Source organism: Talpa occidentalis, unplaced genomic scaffold, assembly GCF_014898055.3.
Source record: "Talpa occidentalis isolate TD23 unplaced genomic scaffold, MPIMG_talOcc4v2.1 talOcc4.11, whole genome shotgun sequence".
Classification (NCBI taxonomy): Eukaryota; Metazoa; Chordata; class Mammalia; order Eulipotyphla; family Talpidae; genus Talpa; species Talpa occidentalis.
In genome coordinates this window covers 19,436,016-19,454,580 of record NW_023601104.1, presented here as the reverse complement: position 1 = coordinate 19,454,580, position 18,565 = coordinate 19,436,016, and the positions used below count along the sequence as shown (strand labels likewise).

General features: G+C 40.2%; 1 protein-coding gene across 2 annotated transcripts in view; it reads left to right on the top strand.

The window, feature by feature from the left end:
- Nucleotides 1–17,736, top strand: part of LEO1 (LEO1 homolog, Paf1/RNA polymerase II complex component) — a 31,561-nt gene extending 13,825 nt beyond the window's left edge. The window contains exons 4-12 of one of the 2 annotated variants that reach the window (XM_037502495.2): nucleotides 2,777–2,871; nucleotides 4,028–4,173; nucleotides 4,904–4,988; nucleotides 6,819–6,913; nucleotides 7,389–7,523; nucleotides 9,178–9,313; nucleotides 11,062–11,248; nucleotides 12,628–12,725; nucleotides 17,500–17,736. In XM_037502495.2, coding sequence (XP_037358392.1) covers nucleotides 2,777–2,871; nucleotides 4,028–4,173; nucleotides 4,904–4,988; nucleotides 6,819–6,913; nucleotides 7,389–7,523; nucleotides 9,178–9,313; nucleotides 11,062–11,248; nucleotides 12,628–12,725; nucleotides 17,500–17,604 — 1,082 coding nt within the window. In that variant the 3' untranslated portion in view covers nucleotides 17,605–17,736. The remainder of the gene's footprint in view (nucleotides 1–2,776; nucleotides 2,872–4,027; nucleotides 4,174–4,903; nucleotides 4,989–6,818; nucleotides 6,914–7,388; nucleotides 7,524–9,177; nucleotides 9,314–11,061; nucleotides 11,249–12,627; nucleotides 12,726–17,499) is intronic. The other variant, XM_037502496.2, reaches the window with a different exon arrangement.
- Nucleotides 17,737–18,565: the final 829 nt, after the last annotated feature.

Genomic DNA, 18,565 nt, shown 5'->3' with positions numbered 1-18,565 from the left:
TGGATTAAAGAACTAGACATAAGACCTGAAACCATAAAATATATAGAAGGAAATATAGGCGAAACACTATGTGATTTGCACATCAAAGACATCTTTACAGACACATCACCCAAAGCAGTGATAGTGAAGGCAAAGATAAACAGCTGGGACTACATCAAATTAAAGAGCTTCTGTACAGCAAAAGAGATAATAACAAAAACAAAGAGAAACCCCACCAACTGGGAGAACATTTTTGCACACAACACTAATGATAAAGGACTGATCACAAAAATCTGCAAAGAGCTGATGAGACTCAGCAACAACAAAGAAAATAACCCAGTCAAAAAATGGGCAGAAGAGCTAAAAAGAAACTTCTCTGAAGAGGAAATGCAAATGGGCAACAGGCATATGAAAAAATGTTCAACATCACTTGTAATCAGGGAAATGCAAATCAAAACTACCATGAGATACCATCTTACACCAGTGAGAATGGCACATATTAAAAAAACTAGCAACAACAAATGTTGGCGAGGGTGTGGAGAAAAAGGAACTCTTCTGCCCTGCTGGTGGGAGTGCAAACTGGTCCAACCACTATGGAGAGCTGTGTGGAGATTTCTGGACCTACTAAACATAGAGCTTCCATATGATCCAGCAATTCCACTCCTAGGTATTTACCCAAAGGACACAGAAACATCCATTCCAAAGAACACCTGCACCCCTATGTTTATAGCAGCACTGTTTACAATAGCTAAGCTTTGGAAACAGCCCAAATGCCCAAAAATAGATGACTGGATCAAGAAGATGTGGTCCATATACACCATGGAATATTACTCAGCATTCAAAAAAGATAAACACATGCCATTTGCAGCAACATGGATGGCGCTGGAAGGGATCATGCTCAGCGAAATAAGCCAAAAAGAAAAAGAAAAATACCGGATGGTCTCACTCATAGCAGGAATCTAGAAAACTTAAATAAGGGACCAGGAAAATGAATAACTATAAGAAAGTGAAAATCAAAATCAACAAAAAACTATGAACCAGAGACACTTTTTGGGGGTGAGGGGCGGGAGGGGAGGGATTGGGGTCAGAATGGGGGGGCTGCAATTGTATGGGGAATATAAAAATAAAATTTATTATTTAAAAATAAATAAATTAATTTATTAAAAAAATTATTACTAACTATACTTCAGTTTTCTGATCTGTAAAATTGGAGATTATGCTCACCATCCTCGAGGGTTGTTCTGAGAATGATATGCTCATTCTCTCACTTTGTTTACAGTTATTTATTGAGAGTCTGCTTTGTGCTGTTACTGTTCTGGAGACTGGGAATGTAGCAGCGAACACAACATACAAAGACTTTTCCCTTGAAGAATTCACATTTGGGTGGCAATAGGGTGGGGGGAGGAGACTGACAATAACCCAGTAAGTACATTTAATGTATAGTATGTAGAATGATGATAAGAACTAAGAAGAAAATAAATCAAGAAGGAACATGAGAATGGGTGGCTTGGGATTGCAGTTGTGGTGCTTTTATCATATAGATGAACTTTCTATTACCTTGGTCTTCCTTGCCAGTGCCATCTCCTCCTTTCTTCCTCCTCCGTCTCCCTCTCCTCCACTGCTGCTGCTGCTGCTGCCTCTGCTGCTTCTAATTCTGCTTCTCCCTTTTCCTCCTCCTGCATAGGAAAATTGAGAGGGAAGTACACAGATTTTTCATGTACCCATCACCCCCACACGTACATAATCCCATAATAAACATTCTTCTCCAGAGTGGTACATTTGTTACAGTTGATGAACCTACCTTGACACATCATAGTCATCCAAAGACCATACTTTACTTTAAGGTTTAATTTTGAAACATAAGGTGTGGATTGTGTGGGTTTGGGCAAATGTCTAATATCATGTTTTCATCATTATGGTGTCATACAGAGTTGTCTCACTGATGTAAAAATCCTCTGTGTTCTGTGAATTTGCCTGTTAATCATTGGATAAGAACCAAGCATCCTGATTGTTGGATTGTATGATAAGCATGTGTTTAGCTTCTTACAAAAGCATGAAACCCTTCCAAAGTGACTGTGTTATTTTTGCATTCTCGACAGCAGCGAGCTAGTGTTCCTGTTGCTCCCTGCTTTCATCAGCATTTGCTATTGTCAGTGTTATGGATTTTGGCCATTCTAATAGTTTGCCTCCTCTTTTGCAGTCATCTTGTCCTCCACCCTGTCTCAGTAACTCACTTTCATAGTTGTATTCTGGCCTATACCATCACCAATAATTGTAATTCTTCTGTAATCTCAATTTCAAACAATCCACTTTCTGATAATATTCCTATCTTTTTAGTCACCCTCCCCGCCACTACCCCACTTTGGTTAATTGATTTATTACATATTGTTGTTACTGTTTTGCCCTATACATATGTGAATTTCTGCCTAAGAGGATGGGAGGGGTCTGGGTACAGTGTTGGGCCTGTAATTTTGAAACATGGAGACTGTGTGAAGCATTGGACCATATGAAGTGTTCAGGTCCTAACTTTGAATACCTAGACTGTAGGAGGACATTTGGGCTTCTGAGAAAAGAGGAAAAGGATGCAGAAAATGATGGGGGGAAGAAGTGCTTGCTATAACAGCTTTCCTTTCACTGAATTTGCCCCTTCCCTCTCTGCAGACTGATCTTTAAAAGCTCAGCTTAGAGTTGTGTTTTCAGGTGGCTGGTCCAGAAGCCTTGGGTATATGTGAAGAAGGTCTTTGAAGAACCTTTGTTACAGATATTTATACTGTGCATTTTTCTTCCTTCATTGAAGATACTAGTGGAACCATGGATCTGTTTGGAGGTGCAGATGATATATCTTCAGGGAGTGATGGAGAAGATAAACCACCTACTCCAGGACAGCCTGTTGTAAGTAAAATCACCGATGTGAACTGTGCCCTTATTTAAGGCTAAGTAAAAAGATTTAGAGGACAAGGGTCTTTTATATCAAGAATGGGAAATTGATAACTGAATTATAATATGAAAAATACAATGAACAGATAACTTTCTTACTTCTGTAGGGAGCTCTTTGTTATAGGGAAAGTAGAAATAATCACCGTAGCATATCCTTTCTATGGAATTTACTCAGCATTGAAAAGGTTTGAGCTATTGATGCATGCAATAACTTGGGTGAAATGCCAGGGAATTATGTGATGTGAGAAAAACCCAATTACAAAAGTTATGTAAGGTATGATTCCCCTTATATAACATTCTTCAGGTGACAAAATTATAGAAGTGGGGCAAGGATTAGTGGTTGCCTGAGACTAAAGAGGGACTGGGGCGAAAAGAAGTGGATATGGTTATAAAAGTGCACCATGGGGCCTCCCCTGGTGGCGCAGCGGTTGAGCACTGGGCTGCAAAGCTGCCTGCAGCCTCTGCAGCGCCGGTTCGATCCCCAACTGCCAGCGAGGGTCCCACATGGTGCACAGACCTCTCCTGCCGCGCCAGCTGCTCCCCTCAGCAGTGTATTTTGTCGGTCTGCCCTTGTATAAATAAATAAATAAATATTTAAAAAAAAGTGCATCATGAATCTGTGGTGATGGGAATCTTTTGTATCTGACTTTTGGTTGTGAACTGCATGTAGTTTGGTAAGATGTTGCTGTTGGGGATACCAAGGTGAAAGAGAGAGACATGATGCTGGTGCCCTTTAGAGACTAGATTGTGAGAACCTAAGATTTGAGAGTTATTGATTTGTTTTTCTTCCTCATGCCAAGAAGTGTATGCTATGTTAGTAATCTAATTGCTTTTAATTGGGAGTGACTCCATATTGAAGTGTTGATTAATTTCACACTTCTTTGTGAATATGTAGCAAATAGTTATAATAAAAGAGATATTTTCTTATATTGATGCTTTCCCTTGAGGTATTTTCTGAGATGGATAGGTATGGAAGGAGGTTGAAGGCTGATTTAGCCCCAAAGTGATATCTCGGTATGCTTATTGCCCATCTAGGTAAAGTGTGGAAGTTGCCTAGGCCATTTCTAAGGTCCTGTTATCAGGCACTAAAATTCTGTGCATCTTTTACTAGGATGAAAATGGATTGCCGCAGGATCAACAGGAGGAGGAACCAATTCCTGAGACCAGAATAGAAGTCGAAATACCCAAAGTAAACACTGATTTAGGAAACGACTTATATTTTGTTAAATTGCCCAACTTTCTCAGTGTAGAGCCCAGGTAAGGAGACTCAGTTAAAACTGAGTAAGATGTTGAATAGAAATGTGCAGAATATTGATGTTTTTCTTATTTTACATGAGTTAACTAATCATAAAATGGAAAATTTATCCTGTATCTGACAAAATAAATCAAGTATATCCTGTGATAGTAAAAGTATGGACTGCTGGTAAAGCAGACTTTTAATGCTTGTAATTGTTTTTAGCAGTTTGCTACTTTCTTATGAATCAACAGACATCACAAGTCTTTGAGTGTTTTTAACTAGTACAGGCCTAAAAAGGCCAAAATTGAGAGTGGCGATATTTGCTAGAGAAACTGCAAATGCCCACGGTAGCAACCATGTGGATCTAGAAAAGCTGATGTTTTGGGACATTTATACAGTTTTAATGGGTATTATTCACTAAGTAACTTGCAAGCTCTTGTGTGATTTAATTTTTCCCTAAACAAAACAATGTGGAGAGCTAAAGCATTTGACCTATTCCTTACAAGAATTATATAGTAAGAATAAAGATATCTTGAATATTTAGCCTTGCTTACACATTATTCCAAGCAATATTTATTAAATCGAATTTTAAGAAGGTACAGTAATTTGAATGTTTGTTTGAAGTTGTACATGATTTTTAATTATGATTTTTTTAGTATAATGGTCAGTATTAATAGAGATAGTTTATATAACAGTAATAATATCTCTTATAAAATATGATTAATGATTTGTTTTTTAAACAATTTGTAGACCTTTTGATCCTCAGTATTATGAAGATGAATTTGAGGATGAGGAAATGCTGGATGAAGAAGGTAGAACCAGGTTAAAACTGAAGGTACTATGAGGACACTTATTTGAGACTTGAGCTTTAGAAAATGATTTTTTATGTTTCCTGTTTTATCAACAAATGGTCTGCCTTTTCAGAATATTTTTGGAAAAAACCATATAGCTTTTTCTCTGTTGTTACTTGGTTACTTTTCTTCACTGTCATAATTTTTTGTGGGTTTTAAAAGATTTTTTATTTACTTTCTTACATCGTATTTCTCCCTTCACCATCACTCACTTTTTTTTTTTTTTTTTAAGATTTATTTATTTATGCATACAAGAGCTGGGATACGGGCCAGAATGCAGGAGGTGGGGGCGGTGAGAGGCCCCACCAGAGACAGAGTGGGGAACAGAACAGGCAGACTGACTGAAGTATACTGCTGACAGGAGAAGCGGGCGAGACAGGAAAGGTCTGCTGTGACATGTGCATTGCTTCCTGGCGGGCTGGGGATCGAACTTGTCCTCCAGAGGCTTCGGATAGCTTCACAGTGCTGTGCTTAACTCCTTGCGCCCCCATCTCACCATCACTCACTTTAAATGTTGCCAAGTTGAACATTTCCATTCCACCCCACAGTCCCCAGACTATTTTGAAACATCTCACATGACATATTTAATTGATGAATATTATTGAGTTCTTTAATCAGCCGGCTTCACAGTCACTTGTTTAGTTAAGAGGACTATTAGGACCTGGGGGCAAGGTAGTAATAGCCAAAAGAATAGAGATGTAGAGAATCTAAGTGGAAATAGTGGGAGCAGCTGCTTTTAGGGTTGGTGGTGGGGGACGAGGCATAGGGAAGCATGGGGTTAGATCTGTCATTTTTCAAAATGTTGGTTTCTCTTTGCTGCCATCTTAATTCATATTCTCTTTATCCTTGTGAGTTTATCCTCCTTGTATTGTTTACTGTCACTTTAGTGGGTTTTAGAAGGCAGCAGTGATAAACGACATGCATTTAGGATGCTGTCATTTCCCAGAAGACCCATTGAGTTTTTTAATTTCAATAGAGTGATTTTTATTTTAGGAAGCTCTTCATCATTCTCTGTATAGGCCTGGTGTTTCCCCACCATGTAGTTAAGATAAAAGTGGACTCAGGGGCCTCCTTGGTGGTGCAGGGAGTTAAGTCTCAACACTATGAAGCTATCAGTAGCCACTGCAGCACGAGTTCATTCCCCAGCCAGGGAGCTGACCCACATACTGCGACAGACCTCTCCTGTCTGCCCGCTGCTCCCCTCAGCAGTGTATTTCAATCAATCCACCTATTCTGTTCCCATTCTGTCTCTGGTGAATCCTTTGACTCACCCATCCCCCGCACCTCCGGCCTATACCCCATCTCTTGTATGCATAAATAAATAAAATAATTTTTTTTTTTAAAAGATAAAAATGGACTCTAAAACTGCTCAGACTTGGTGTTTTAATTCAAACTTTTTCCTTCCCCACATTTGGGGAGCTTCTCCATCACTCTGTTTGAGTAGGCAGAGTTTTCTGATCTCACACTTATAAAGGTTTTCGCTCCGTAAAAGACTTATTTTATATAGGAAGTTTCAGTTCTAAATTACTATTTCATGTAGCCTCAGACTTATCTCCTATCCTTACAACCCTTACTGTGTCTTCAAACATCCCCGGGCTACTGCAGATTTAGCATATGCTTAAATGCTCTGGCAGTCAGCTTCCTCAACTTTTAGCCCTGGGAGCTCAGAAATTTACTTAATCATATTTTTTTCAGTGTTATCTATTTCTCTGTCACTACTTGTATATTGTTATTCTATGATTGTATATCTCTTGAGTAAAGAAGTACAGAGTCATTTAAACTGCAGTGTTCTAAGCCGTTTGTTTTTAAAACAGGTAGAAAATACTATAAGATGGAGGATACGCCGGGATGAAGAAGGAAATGAAATTAAAGAGAGCAACGCTCGGATAGTCAAGTGGTCAGATGGGAGGTGAGCATGCAGTTGCCTGCAGCGCATTAAAATACCCAGAATGTGACTAGGAAAGATCAAGTTTTGGAATTAGGTCTTATTGGAGGGCTATCTCTTATTAAAAAAGAAATCCATTGATTAATCCCTGGCATAATATAATAAAAGTGAGGAAAATAGGTAAGCACTGAGGGTCATACAGGCTGGTGGAGACATAAAAGTAAGCTGAAAATGGGATCCTCCCCTTTGGCCAAGGTAGACAAGCTCCCCACCCCACTGCAAGCTGCTCACTGTAAATTGCCATTTTAGAAAGGCTTCACTGGGAAAGTAGTAGCCTGAGGAACTATCACAGCATGTTTTATTTATGCATAGGGCATTTTTTATTCTTCTCTTCTGAAATCTATGTAAGAAGAGAAAGCAGCAATTGAATCACATTTTAAGTACAAGGGTAGGCTGAAAGCTTTATGACTTTAAAATGTGAACTGTTGCTTCTTTTCAGCATGTCCCTGCATTTAGGCAATGAAGTGTTTGATGTTTACAAAGCCCCACTGCAGGGGGATCACAATCATCTTTTTATCAGACAAGGTACTGGTCTACAGGGGCAAGCTGTCTTTAAAACCAAGCTCACATTCAGGTAACTCTGCCTATCAGTATATTATTTGTTGTGGTAAAAGCAGCGAAATGTATGTGTTGCCCAAAATTTCTTACTCCCAATTGACATAACCTCACAGTATAGTTCTCCAAAGATCAAAATCTCTGAAGGTTCATAGACTGTTTTATCAAGTACATTAAAATTTGCTGTTTCAATTTTTCCTGTCTTACATTTGGGGCTAGTAGGGCTGACGGGGCTGATTGACTAGAAAGGACTGATGACCCAGACATTAAATTTTTTTATGTTTTCATTCAGAGGCCTCACTATTTAATAAATGGTAGTTCTTATTTTTAAACTTTGCTATTGGTTTTTAGGAAAATATCTCCTAATTTGATGGCATATACATTCGTGTAGTTTTTAATACTGTCAGAATTAAGTAAGCCATACAATTGCAGTTTATGCGTATGAAGCAATTCACTTTATTCTAAAACATTACTTGATACTTACTTTTGTAAACAAGTAGGTTGAATTAATTTATCCTCGGTCATCTTGCTTGGATACGATTTTAAGAGCTTGGTGTTTACAGACATTTGTTTTGTTATATGGCAGCAGTTTGCCATTCCTTTCTTAAAGCAGAATTTTATATTTGTCTGATAGTATGTACTGTGTCGGAGCCTATTTTATCAATAATGATGTGTAGTTAAAAAAAATAGTTGCTGCTTCTCATGGAACTAGGTCATGCGATCCAAACTTACAAGACACTATTTTGTAAACCAAAATGTGGGTTTAGTAATTTAGTGATTACTGTACCTGCCAAAAGGCCTGGACTACTTGCCAGTCAGTTGGTCCTTTCTTTTTAGTAAACTTGATCTGGGAGACTAACCGATGACTAGAGGTTGTTACTGTGATGTAATCAGAGGAAAGGCAATGATTTGGTGGGTGTGAAGGTTGGAGTCACCCATACCTTAGGCTGCTGCACTCAGTACCACTCCAGGGACGTATCTCAAGCAACCAGGATAGTCAGGTCAGCTGGTGAGGATGTTCCGGTTCTCTAGACATTCCTCTAGAACGTGGGCACTACAAGGAAATGTTTATGCTTTGCTTTTCCTGATTCGAAAGCAGGTCATCCCCTTCAGTGAGTGCTTACCTGTAGAGGGAGCACAATAATCTTGTTTATGACGCAGCTTTTTGAGAACTTTAATGTCAAAGGTGGATATTAGCATCAGCTAGCCCTACACCTGAGTCTCTTTCCACCTTGTGTGACTTTCTCAACCTCTCCTTGCCTCATTTTCCTCATCTATAAATTGTTAATACTAGTCTCAGAGTGGCTAAGGTATGAAATCAAGTAACATGTAAAACACAGAGCACAGCGTTTGGTATTTAGTATTTAGTGACTGCTGCTAGAGCCTATCCATTTATGCTGCTAGAGGGTTATTGTGTAATGCGTGATTATTGTGTAATTTTTAACTCCAGCTTTCTATTTTTCACTTTGCCAGTGAGATAAGAATATCTCAGTGAGCCGCAAATGAAAGTTGGGAACCCCTCTCCCCCATTTAGTATAACTTTAATGTCCCTTCCTATTTTGTCTAGTGAATAGGAATGGTCACTGGCCTCATTTTTGTGATTTTTTTTGGTAGGACTGCCTAACAAATGTACTTGATAAACATTCAGACTCTTTTTGTTCATTTCCTGGCAGACCTCACTCTACAGACAGTGCCACACATAGAAAGATGACCCTGTCACTTGCAGATAGATGTTCAAAGACACAGAAGATTAGAATCTTGCCAATGGCTGGTCGTGATCCTGAATGCCAGCGCACAGAAATGATTAAGGTATGCTTGCTAATAAGCTTTGTCCTGGGATTTTTGATAGGAATTAAGACTAGCATTCCCCAAATTGTTTGTTCATCATCTTATTGATCAACGTTTTCTTCTTCCATTTGACATAAAAAGGGAGCTGGTTTCGTTTCCTAAGTATTTGCTGCACAACACATGACACTGTCATGACTGTAAAACAAACAGAGGGGCCTCTGCTTTTCCCCTCAGTGCCTCAGCACTCAGCAACAAATGGTGACTGGAAAGAGCTGGACTTTCATAGAAATTTTCATATGTGATTTAATCACTGTTGTCTGATTTAGGGTATCTGAAAAATTAATGGGAAGGCTAGAGATTTAGCCTAAAATGGAGTAAGAGTAGACCAGGCATTTGAATGGGAGAGTGCCTAAAGGAGAACTAAGAAAAGAGGAGGTTGTGGTTTCTAAGATCACTTAATAATGTTCTACTTGGTAGGTTTTCATTTTTGACTGTCATTAGCCACAAGCCAGTCTGGGGCAGTGTCTCTAAATGGTAAGTGTACATGTTTCCACACCACTGGACTTTCTTCCAGCACTGATTTAAGAAGCTGAATGCAGTGGTGCAGCCTCATTATCTCCCCTGTATTCTGCTAGATCTCCGCCATTGCTTTGCCTTCTTCATGCGTTTTCATTCTTTAGTGTGACAGGACTGATGAGGCTGACACTCTGGTTGCCTCGGGACTTTTCTTATTCCTGTCACTGTCAAGCTCGGCTGAAGGTTTAGTCCTAGGCTCTTGCTTTTTGTTCCACCTTATATTTTGTTCCTGGAGACTGGTTAGTTAAACCAGATTTAGGAGTAATCCCTAACCCAGTGGTGTATTGGGGAATTGGCTTTGGAGTCTTAACTTACTGCTCCACTCCCCACCTTTTCTGCTCAAGATAGTGGAGCCCAGGGCCCTGCAGGCTCCCACTCAAAGAGCATGACTAAAGAGCCCTCTGGACCTCCTCAGTGATTCCCCAATCCCTCCTCCACCTCTTCAGCTTCTGTGGAAATAAGCCCAATCAACTAGATTGTACTTGAGTCCCTGTCCCACTGATAGTGATTTTTACTCTATATTCAGCACAACTATTTACTGCTTATTGAAATCATTTGCAGCACCTAACGTCTAACAGCAGAATTAGAGTTGTATGCAGTAGTACAGAGCAATTCAGTGAGGGAGTCAAATGCCAAAACCTGGCTCCTTGTATCCTGTCCCTGCCTTGTGTGGAATGGAAGGCAGATGGAAGGAAACGAAGGCTCCACTTTGGGGCCTCCGTTCCCTACCGGCACCTCCCCATACTGTCATCAGGAGCTGTAGAGGGAACTCTCTGGGTTGAGGGCCACAGACAGGACTATCTGGGCACCGTGGCAGTTTGGTGGAGCTGGGCGAGTCACTGTCTGCACCTTAGGAATGAACAGAAACAGCCTCCCTCAGGCCTCCGCTGGGCCTGGCTAAGCTTCCTCAGGCTGCTGTCGGGCTCTTGACTGGCAGCACAGAGGTCAGTGCAGCTCCCAAAGCCACTCCTGCCAGTTCTGACAAGGCACATAGTGTGCCCTGCACCCTGTGTTGTCTTCACTCCTTCAAATGCAACAAGCTGACCCCTGTGTGTGGTAACAGGTGAGACAGGGCAATGTAGGAAATAGGTGTTATCCTGGGCCAGGGATATACATGTTCTTTAAAGAAAAGTAGGTTCAAATGGACACAAAATTAGTACATTTTTATAATAAAATAATTTGTTTCTTCGCAGAAAGAAGAAGAACGTTTGAGAGCTTCTATTCGTAGGGAATCTCAGCAGCGCCGAATGAGAGAGAAACAGCACCAGCGAGGGCTGAGTGCTAGTTACCTAGAACCTGATCGATATGATGAGGAGGAGGAAGGCGAGGAGTCCATCAGCTTGGCTGCCATTAAAAACCGATACAAAGGGGGCATTCGGGGTGAGTCTGGTGTAGAAATTAAAATTCATCATTTCAGGGTTCAGAAATTTTTGTTTGCATTGAGTATAAGCTGAGTGCCCAATCACTGCACCGGAGCTTATATTTTTGAAAGAAATCAGTGTTAATGAGTGATGCACTTTAAGGTCTAATGGACTAGTCATTGCAGAAGTCTTCCTGGTGAGCTTGAAAGGTAGAAACAGCTATTGGTGCCCACTGTCAGCCTCATCCCTTGAGCTGCTTCTTTCTGATTTACAAGTTTGCTGATAAAATTTGGAACTTTGCTCAACTTTTTTTAAACCAATTAGGAAACTAGATTAAATTATTCAGAGAATATATGGCATATCCTTTCAGAATTCTCCTTTGCATGTTCTCTTTCACAAATACCAATAATTTATGATGGCCAATTTTGCATACATCCTATTTGATGTAGTAATGACCCATTACTGTTAGTGCCCTCGTTCTTACTGAGAAACATGAGATTTTGAAATGCTGAGTAAATTGTCCAGAGACACATAGTTGAAAGTGGGTAATTCTTGAACCCAGGTCATCTGACTTGAGATGTCTGCCTCAACCACAGTGCTGCACCCATGTGGTTACCCCCAGCAGTGTCCCCACAGGCAGCACAAGGTGACATGCCAAAAAGCAAAGTAGACCTGAAGGTAGAAGACTTGGGCAAGATCCTGATCCTGTCTGCTGATCTCAGCGCTGCCACTTTTTGACTCATTAGGAAAAGAGCAAACTATTAATAGTAATACTTATAAACATGAGGTTGTTTTGAGAATTAAATAATACAAATAATTTGCCCAGTCATTGACACATAACAAAACTAAATAAATGTTACCTAATCTGTTGTTACTACTCATTCTTCTCATCGCCTTTGGGAAAGTGGCTTCATATTTCTGAATATTTCATATGCCTTGTCTATAACATGAGTTTCTAATACTCTCCAGCTTTGATAGAGCTTTGTAACATATACTTTTGTGTAATCATATATCTATCTTTTGTCCTGTTGGATGGTAAATTACTAAAAGACCCACATTTCCCTTTCTCTAGCCATCCTGTAAAATGCCTTTCTCTTTTTCTTGTAGTGACTGTATTTGTTCCGTATTTGTTCTACCTACCTACCCATTACTTATTTTGAAGTTGTATTATAGAACCTTTTCTTAATCTATTTTTTGCTAGTGCTAAATTTCTGGCAGATATAGAATTATTATAAAAAGGAACCACATAAAAACTGAATTAAACAAAAAAGTTGATGCTTTTAGGAGAAAGTTATAGAATACTCAATTTATCAGAGATTAAAAAGTAGTCAGATAGGCAAGGAATGAGGAGAATCTGTCTTTGAAAAGTCACTCACAGTCTAATTCCTTTTCTCTCAGAGGAACGGGCCAGAATCTATTCCTCAGACAGTGACGAGGGATCAGAAGAAGATAAGGCTCAAAGATTACTCAAAGCAAAGAAACTCAACAGTGATGAGGTAAAGCCAAATCGATTCAGTTTTAGGGTTTTCTTGCCCCTCAACCCTGGAGCCAACTCCTGGAATCAAGAGGAGCTCACAGCTCAGGCACAAACAGCCAGAGCTCAGCAAGATAATGCAGGGACAGGATGAGGGGGTGCCCGAGAGGAGTCTGACAACTGTGCTGGGTGGCTGTTGGAAGACTGCCCACAGGAGACCTCTCTGGCTGTTGAACAAAGTGCTAGCTTGAAGGGCACAGAGGCCAGGGTGGGCATGCCTGGTAGATAGAAAGGCCTGGGTGCAAAGATACCAAGGTTCAAGTAGAAAACTTGGTCATTCAGTGTAGGCAATTCAAAGCATGCCTCATTCTTATGGTAGGAAAAAAAATTTAAGTGTTTAGATGAAAAATTTTAATTTTTTTAATGAGTAATTCAATAAAAATAAATTTTCATTTATTATTGAAACAAATTTTTCTTAGTTTAATTGCAATAATTTATATTTTTCACAGTATCCTTTTCAAATTTTAGGAGTACAGATGTTTGAAATTGGAAGTTATGCTTACAGTCATTTTAGAGCATGAATTGGTAAATTATATCCCATTGACCTAAACTGGACTGCCATCTGTTGTTTTGTTTTAATTTTTTTTTAAAAGATTTATTTATTTATTTGTTTGTTTGTTTATTTATTTATTTATACATACATACAAGCACTGGGTACAGTCAGAAGGGCGGAGGGTGAGAGAATTCACCAGAGCCAGAGCAGGGAGCAGAGCAGGCAGAAGGACCGAAGTACACTGCTGAGGGGAGCAGCGGGTGGCAGGAGAGGTCTGCGCGCCATGTGGGACCCTCCTCCCGTGGCTGGGGAGCAGCTGGGGATCGAACCGGTGCTGCAGAGGCTGCGGGCAGCCTCGCAATCCAGCGCTCAACCGCTGCGCCACCGGGGAGGCCCTTGTTTTAATTTTAATCAAAATCCACCCATGCTTATTTGTGTATTGTCTGGTAGGTTTCCTGCTAAAGTGGTAGAGTTGCATAGTTCCAACAGAAACTCTGTTTTATAAAATCTGAGACATGTATTATCTGACCCTTTACCAAAAATGTTTGCTGGAAGAGATGGGCCTGCTTACTGCTGGATCAAGTTTACATTAAAGTTATAATTCTTTGGGATTAGCTATTAATCTATTCCAGTGGGCCTTTGTCTCCTGTCCTTACCACCCTGCAAGGAGTTTTCACACAGTTTGGTGTCCTCACGGAGGAAGCCTGCTTTACCTCTCTGAGGTAAAGCTCTCACTTAATTTTTGCTCTCACTTAATTTTTGGCTTCCAATTGTACCTTATTTTCTTATCACATTAATTTGTTTATATTATCCCATCATTATTATTTATTCTCATTAAGAGAGTTAAAGGATTGTTCAACCATATTGCAGGAAATACTGTGTTCCTATTATGCATTATTTTAATATATTTTGATCATTTGGCCTTCTGTGAACTGAGCTTCTGTGAGCTCTTTTCTCGATTGCAGCAGAGTTAATTTCTTGCATTACTATTTACTAGTCACAACGTTTAACTTGCCAGTTATTCTTGGAAGTGGCATGCTATATGGAAGATAACTAGACAGAAATTGTTAAATTATTCTGCACCATATTTGTTTTAAGTTAGATAGGAAACATTAATGACACATTTACAGTGTGTTGAACTGTTGGCAAATGGGAATCCTCATCTAAGCAGATGCTGTTTTATTTCTTGGCAAGCAGAAGCTGTGTATGAAAATTGAGAAATGCAGTGGAACTTTTGTTCATTCCCAGTATTCTCACAAATGAGATTTTTCAATGTGCTCAATCAGATAGCCGCCTCGGCTGGGGCATGACAGACCATTGGAAACTGTGAAGCATAGAAAATGGTTCCTTTATAGGAACTACCCTCTACTTCCCTTGCCCAAAACCTGTTAGGTCTTTCTGTACCCTTCCCCTCCCCTGTCCTGATAGCAAAAATTTTACTTCTGCCTGCATCTACTCACCTCACCCCCGCCACTACCTCCTGCTATTATTTTAATTCAGGTCCTCACTGCAGGTTACAGTGGAAGGGGATGCCAGGGGTGACCCATGCTCTGGGTTCCCCTCCTGATTTGTACCTCTAAACCTCACCCAAACACCATGAGCCCAGGTATGCCTCTTAGATACAGGGGAGTTTTCATACCCTGAGTTCCCACACCAAAGAAAACCATTATTTCTAGAGCATTTTTTGATATGGGGGAAAAGACGTGAGTCTGGATTCGAACAAACTTGAGGCTACCCTTTACCATGCGTGTGGCCTTGGGCAAGTCATGTCATGTTTCTGAGTCTGGTTCCTTAAATGTCCCATGGGGTTTCTGCTTGCTGCCTTGCATTGTAGTAAATGACAGACATAGACGTGGATGGTGCAGTGATGTGTAGCAGACTGAACAGGAGATGCTAGTTTCCTTCCCTCCTTCCCCAACAGAGTTGAAGTTACCAAAAAAAGAAAAAAAAAAGAAAAGAAAGCCTTTTTTCCTTCATTTTTAGTAAAAGACCTAAGTGGAAAGAAACAGGGAGATAACGAAAGGGAAGGTGTGAAGGCTGCCCTCAGCTTGCTTAGACCAAAGACTTGACTGCCTGGAAGGGTGACTTAGAATGTGGTGCCCAGGGGTATGGCCCCTCTCCTAGTCTGTCCTCTGTCAGTGCTCCCTCCTGGAACCTCCATTCCCCCTTGGCAGGCCTTCCTTATCTGTGAGAGTTCCCCCTCCTTTGTTTAGAGGGCCACTGGTGACTTGGAAGCTGGACAATCCCAGCCCACCTCCCCTCAGTGGAGGAGGTCCCTGTTGGGGGAAGGAGTAAGGCACGTCTCATGATTGAGATGCTGAGTGTCTTTTTCCTAGAAGCCTTGACATTCTTAGTTGTTGGTCTTCTACTTTAAAACAACATAATTTATGTTATTTGAGAGATATTTTGGGTTAAAGCCTGGGAGTTGTTTTAAATATTTGTTTGGGGGGAAAAAAAAGTGAGTTTTATGATTAGTCTGTAAAGTAAATGTTGGAAGACACTTCCTTTGCAACTGTGAGCCCCTGTGTCTGCATCTGCAGGGACCTGCACTCATGACTATATTAATAAGCTTTGTTTTAGTGTAATAAGAATATTTCTGTCATTTGTTGCATATGTATACGTCTAGTGAGGCAGAAAATTCCACATTCCTAATTTCACAAAATGAGAGCTCCTGAAGAATTAATTTCACTACTTTCTAAACCCTGTGAGTAGCAGCAGACTTGCTTATCTTTTTGAGTGCTTACCTGTAGCTGTTGGGGATCCAGTTCTGGCAGGATTTCCAAGGCAGAGTTCTGGAGCGTCTTACCACAGATAGGGGTTCAGAATTGTTACCGATGAGACTTCTTTGGGGAAATCGAGATCATATCCTGCCTGCTGCTAGGCCCTGTCCAGGCTCCACTGTCTTTTGGAAGTTCTTTTATTCACTCAGATTTAAACTCATTAAGCCCATATACATTGAGGTTTACTCGGGGAAGGTTGTCCAAAATTGGCTTACATGTAAAGTTTTAAGACAGATTTCTTTAGTTGAAAATAAAAGACAGCTGGTAGGATTGTGCTCGTCTTTGCTACATGGAGTTGAAGACAAGTTTCTGGGTTTGCTCTGGATTGGGAGGTAGAGAGGCATGATGGTCCCATTTGGGACAGATTCATCTTCTATACTGTGGTTTGGGTGACTTCACTGCCACCAGTTGCAAAGTAAGTGTAGGAAAACTTCAAATCTCTTATGGTGGATGCATAGCTTTCCCCTTCAAATTTTTCTATGGCCCTTCAGGTCTGTAGGAATGCATTGCAGATAATAAGACAGGGAACACATGTGACATAATAACGTGTTCCTCAGAGGCCCAGGCATAGGCACCAGCGGAAAAGAAGGTGTGTACAGGTTGCAGTCTACGTCCAGAAGCATCCCATGTAGCACAATGCCTGACCTCCCCCAGCTTTAACCCTCAAACTGTTCACCCTGTTTAATTTTTGGTGAGTCAAGTTAAGGTCATTCTGGAGTGTCCTTTTAAGTGTCAGTTCATTTTAGTCAATATTCATTGTCATTTAGATGTCGCTATGTTCAGATTCTACATAAAAGTTGTTTTGGGTTAATTGCCCAAATTTGTTTTTATTAGAACATCATGCAGGATGATTTTTAGCAATGGAAACCTGTGTATAGAGGCCTTGAATGTCTTCAAATATGTTTTTTAAAACCCTCATGGTAAGAATTTTCAGTACATCCAGCACAAGAAATCATTATTTTGAAAAACTTACTGTTTCTATAATGCTGAAGTTTAAAGGAAGTAAAATCCCAAGTAAGCCAAGAAAAAAGTTGAAGTAATTTCCCAATCATGGTAAAATTATTCAACAGAACAAGTGCTTACGCAGGCAAAACTTCTTGGGAGAGCCCTGACCCTTCCCAGGGCAAACCCCCTTTCCAGTTTCCTATTTGTCTTCCTCCCTGGTGCAAAGGCTTCCATGTGAGAATCTGGTTACAACTGCTTCAGCTCTCCCTCAATTCTGAAGTTGGGTTTTATAGTCCGTTTGTAGTTACTTTGCACAGTTGTCATTTTTGAAGGCCTCTAGTTACTTCTAGGCTTGGAAACTGGCCGTGGCCTTGACCACTGGTTTTATCTAGTGGATGCTGTTACAGTTATTTGGGTGGGAGAGATTTCTGAGGGTCAGTCAACTCAGGAATGAATGCTAAACCTTCCTAGAAATATTTCCTACTGACTATGATTTTTTAAAAATATTACCTATTTAGGAAGGTGAACCTTCTGGAAAGAGAAAAGCAGAAGATGATGATAAAGCAAGTAAAAAACATAAGAAGTATGTGATCAGTGATGAAGAAGAAGAAGATGATGATTGAAGTACAAAATGTGAAAACATTTTATATACTTTATTGTACAGTTTGTTTTATATGGTGTAAACATGAGTTATTTTGATTGAAATGAATTGATTTCCTTTTGTGTAATTTTAATTGTAATAAAAAAACTTAAAAAGTGAGTCTGTTCCAATAATCGACTTTTCCCAAAGCAAGTTGATTATGTTAATACTTTAGAGAGTTGTAGGTGTCAGTGAATTCCCAGCTGCTCTGCGCCACCCTCTCCCTCCCATGCTCTGTAACGAAGCCTCCTGGCCAAGGCATTCTTAGGTGTAGGGTTTAAAGGGGCACAAAAGGAGCCATTATAATTATATTAGTACCACAAACTGGGTGGCTTAAAACCACCTAAGTCATTCTGTCACCATCCTGGAAGCTGGAAGTACTAAACCACAGGCAAGGCCACACTCCCTCTGAAGGTTCCAAGTAGAATCCTTTCCTCACTTTGCCCTAACTTCTGAGAACAAAATACCAAATGTCTCCTGGCCATTCTTGGCTTGTGGCATCATCCAGCCAGTTCCTGCTTCTGTTCTCATATCGCTGATTTAGCTACATGCCTTTCTGTTTGTCTCTAGCTCTCCCTCATCTTATGATGACATTAATCAGTGGAGTTAGGGTCAACCCTAATCCGACATGACTGCATCTTAACTAACTACATCTGCAGTGACCCTATGTCCGAATAAATTCACATTCTGAGAAGACATGAATGGGGAGAGGGAGGAGGTGTCACTTGTAGACCACTACAGCAGTCAAGATAAAAATATAATACAGAATTTTAAAAGATCAAAATTAATACCCAAAAAATACATGTGAATACAATGTCAACAATACAAAAAGTTGGAATCTGACAGGACAGGGATTAAAGTAAGGCAAATGAGGAGAGTTATACAAGTCCAGAGCTAGAAGTTCTCTTTAAAATTTGGTATTTTCATGGGTCCAGAATCTTCTC